Source organism: Babylonia areolata, chromosome 25, assembly GCF_041734735.1.
Source record: "Babylonia areolata isolate BAREFJ2019XMU chromosome 25, ASM4173473v1, whole genome shotgun sequence".
Taxonomy (NCBI): Eukaryota; Metazoa; Mollusca; class Gastropoda; order Neogastropoda; family Buccinidae; genus Babylonia; species Babylonia areolata.
Genome location: NC_134900.1, coordinates 31,787,370 through 31,789,869, shown reverse-complemented (window position 1 = coordinate 31,789,869; position 2,500 = coordinate 31,787,370). Strand labels below are relative to the sequence as shown.

The 2,500-nt window shown below is 48.5% G+C and overlaps 1 protein-coding gene across 1 annotated transcript in view; it reads left to right on the top strand.

Moving 5' to 3' along the window:
• The window catches only part of LOC143299582 (carbonic anhydrase-related protein 10-like), a 250,871-nt gene that overhangs the window by 213,591 nt on the left and 34,780 nt on the right, over positions 1–2,500 (top strand). Inside the window, exon 4 of the mRNA XM_076612867.1 lies at positions 313–504. Within this exon, the coding sequence (XP_076468982.1) occupies positions 313–504 (192 nt within the window). The remainder of the gene's footprint in view (positions 1–312; positions 505–2,500) is intronic.

Below are 2,500 nucleotides of genomic sequence, written 5' to 3'. Positions count from 1 at the left end.
AATAGCCTCCCTTCCCTGCCTCTTCCTATGTCTTTAGTGTCTCCAGTTTTAGAGTTATGCGTGCGTGAGAATGACTGGTGCGAAAGCGCTTAGATTTGTCTATGCACAAGATTCAGCGCTATATAAGTGCCTCTTCCTTGTCTTTAGTTTCTCCAGTTTTAGAGTTATGCGTGCGTGAGAATGACTGGTGCGAAAGCGCTTAAGATTTGTCTATGCACAAGATTCAGCGCTATATAAGTACCATTATTATTATTATTATTATAAACCATTCCAATTCTCTCTGCCCCCTGCCCCCCTCCCCCCCTGAACCAGCTGGGAGGTACCCTGGTGAACACGGGGAACGACCTGACCCTGAGGCTGTCGGCCAACTGGTCCGTGACGGCCAACTTCAGCGACGGGCCCCTGATGTACACGTACCGCGTGGCGCAGCTGAAGCTGCACTTCGGCAAGACAGACACTGAGGGCTCGGAGCATTCCGTGGACGGCAACTCTTTCGCTGCTGAGGTAAGGTAGGGTGGGTGGTGGTGATGGTGGTGGTGGGGGTTGGGGGGGGGGGTCGGGGGGGGTTTGGAGGGAGTTGGGGGTTGGGGTGTGGGTGGTGGTGGAGTGGAGGGGGGTGTGTGTGGGGGGGGGGAGTTAAGGGGTGGTGGTGGTGGTGGTGGTGGTTGAATTCGGTGTGTGTGTGTGTCTGGCAGTGTGTGTGTGTGTCTGTCAGTATGTGTGTGTGTGTGTGTGTGTGTGTGTGTGTGTGTGTATCCGTGTCGGTGTCAATGTCAGTGTATGTGTCGGTGTCAGTACATGTGTCTGTGTCAGTGCATGTATCTATGTCAGTACATGTGTATGTGTCAGTGCATGTGTCTGTGTCAGTACATGTGTCTTTCTGTGTCAGTGTATGTGTGTGTCTGTGTCAGTGCATGTGTCTGTATGTGTCTGTCTGTGTGTCATTGTGTGTGTCTGTGTCAGTGCATATGTCTTTCTGTGTCAATGTATGTGTCTGTGTCAGAGCGTGTGGCTGTGTCAGTGCATGTGTCTGTCTGTGTCAATGTATGTGTCTGTCTGTGTCAGTGCATGTGTCTGTCTGTGTGTCATTGTGTGTGTCTGTGTCAGTGCATATTTCTTTCTGTGTCAATGTATGTGTCTCTGTCAGAGCGTGTGGCTGTGTCAGTGCATGTGTCTGTCTGTGTCAGTGTATGTGTCTGTCTGTGTCAGTGCATGTGTCTGTCTGTGTCAATGTGTGTGTCAGTGTGTGTCTGTGTCAGTGTGTGTGTCAGTGTATGTGTCTATGTCTGTGTCAGTGCATGTGTCTCTGTCTGTGTCAGTGTGTGTGTGTGTGTGTGTGTGTGTGTGTGTGTGTGTGTGTCAGTGCATGTGTCTCTGTGTCAGTGTATGTGTCTATGTCTGTGTCAGTGCATGTGTCGGTGTTTGTGTCAGTGTCAGTGCATGTGTCTGTCTATGTCAGTGTGTGTGTCTGTCTATGTCTGCGTCAGTGCATGTGTCTGTTTGTGTCTATGTCTGTGTCAGTGCTTATTTCTGTCTACAACAGTGTCTGTGTCTATCTCTATGTCAGTACATGTGTCTGTGTCAGTGTATGTGTCTGTGTCAGTGCATGTGTCTGTGTCAGTGTATGTGTCTGTCTGTGTGTCAGTGTGTGTCTGTCTATGTCTGTGTCAGTGCATAGTATTGTATTGTATTTCTCTTTTTATCACAACAAATTTCTCTGTGTGAAATTCGGGCTGCTCTCCCCGGGGAGAACGCGTCGCTACACTGACAGCGCCACACATTTTTTTTTTTTTTTTTTTTTTCCTGCATGCAGTTTTATTTGTTTTTCCTATCGAAGTGGATTTTCCACAGAATTTTGCCAGGAACAACCCTTTTGTTGCCGTGGGTTCCTTTACGTGCGCTAAGTGCATGCTGTCCACGGGACCTCGGTTTATCGTCTCATCCGAATGACTAGCGTCCATACCACCACTCAAGGTCTAGTGGAGAGGGAGAAAATATCGGCGGCTGAGCCGTGATTCGAACCAGCGCGCAGATTCTCTCGCTTCCTAGGAGGACGCGTTACCTCTCTAGGCCATCACTCCACTGCATGTGTCTGTGTCTATGTCTGTGTCTCTGTATGTGTCTGTGTCTGTCACTGCATATGTCTGTCTGTGTTTGTCTGTGTGTGTGTCTTTTTATGTATGTGCATCTGTCTGTGTCTATGTCTGTGTCACTGCATATGTCTGTGTGTGTCAGTGTGTGTGTATGTGCATGTGTCTGTGTGTATGTCTGTGTCACTGCATATCTGTGTCAGTGTGTGTGTGTCTGTCTATGTATGTGCATGTGTCTATGTCTGTGTCACTGCATATGTCTGTCTGTGTCAGTGTGTGTATGTCTGTCTATGTATGTGCATGTGTCTGTGTCTGTGTCACTGCATATATCTGTGTCAGTGTGTCTGTCTGTGTGTATGTGCATGTGTCACTGCATATGTCTGTGTGTGTGAGTGTGTGTCTGTCTATGT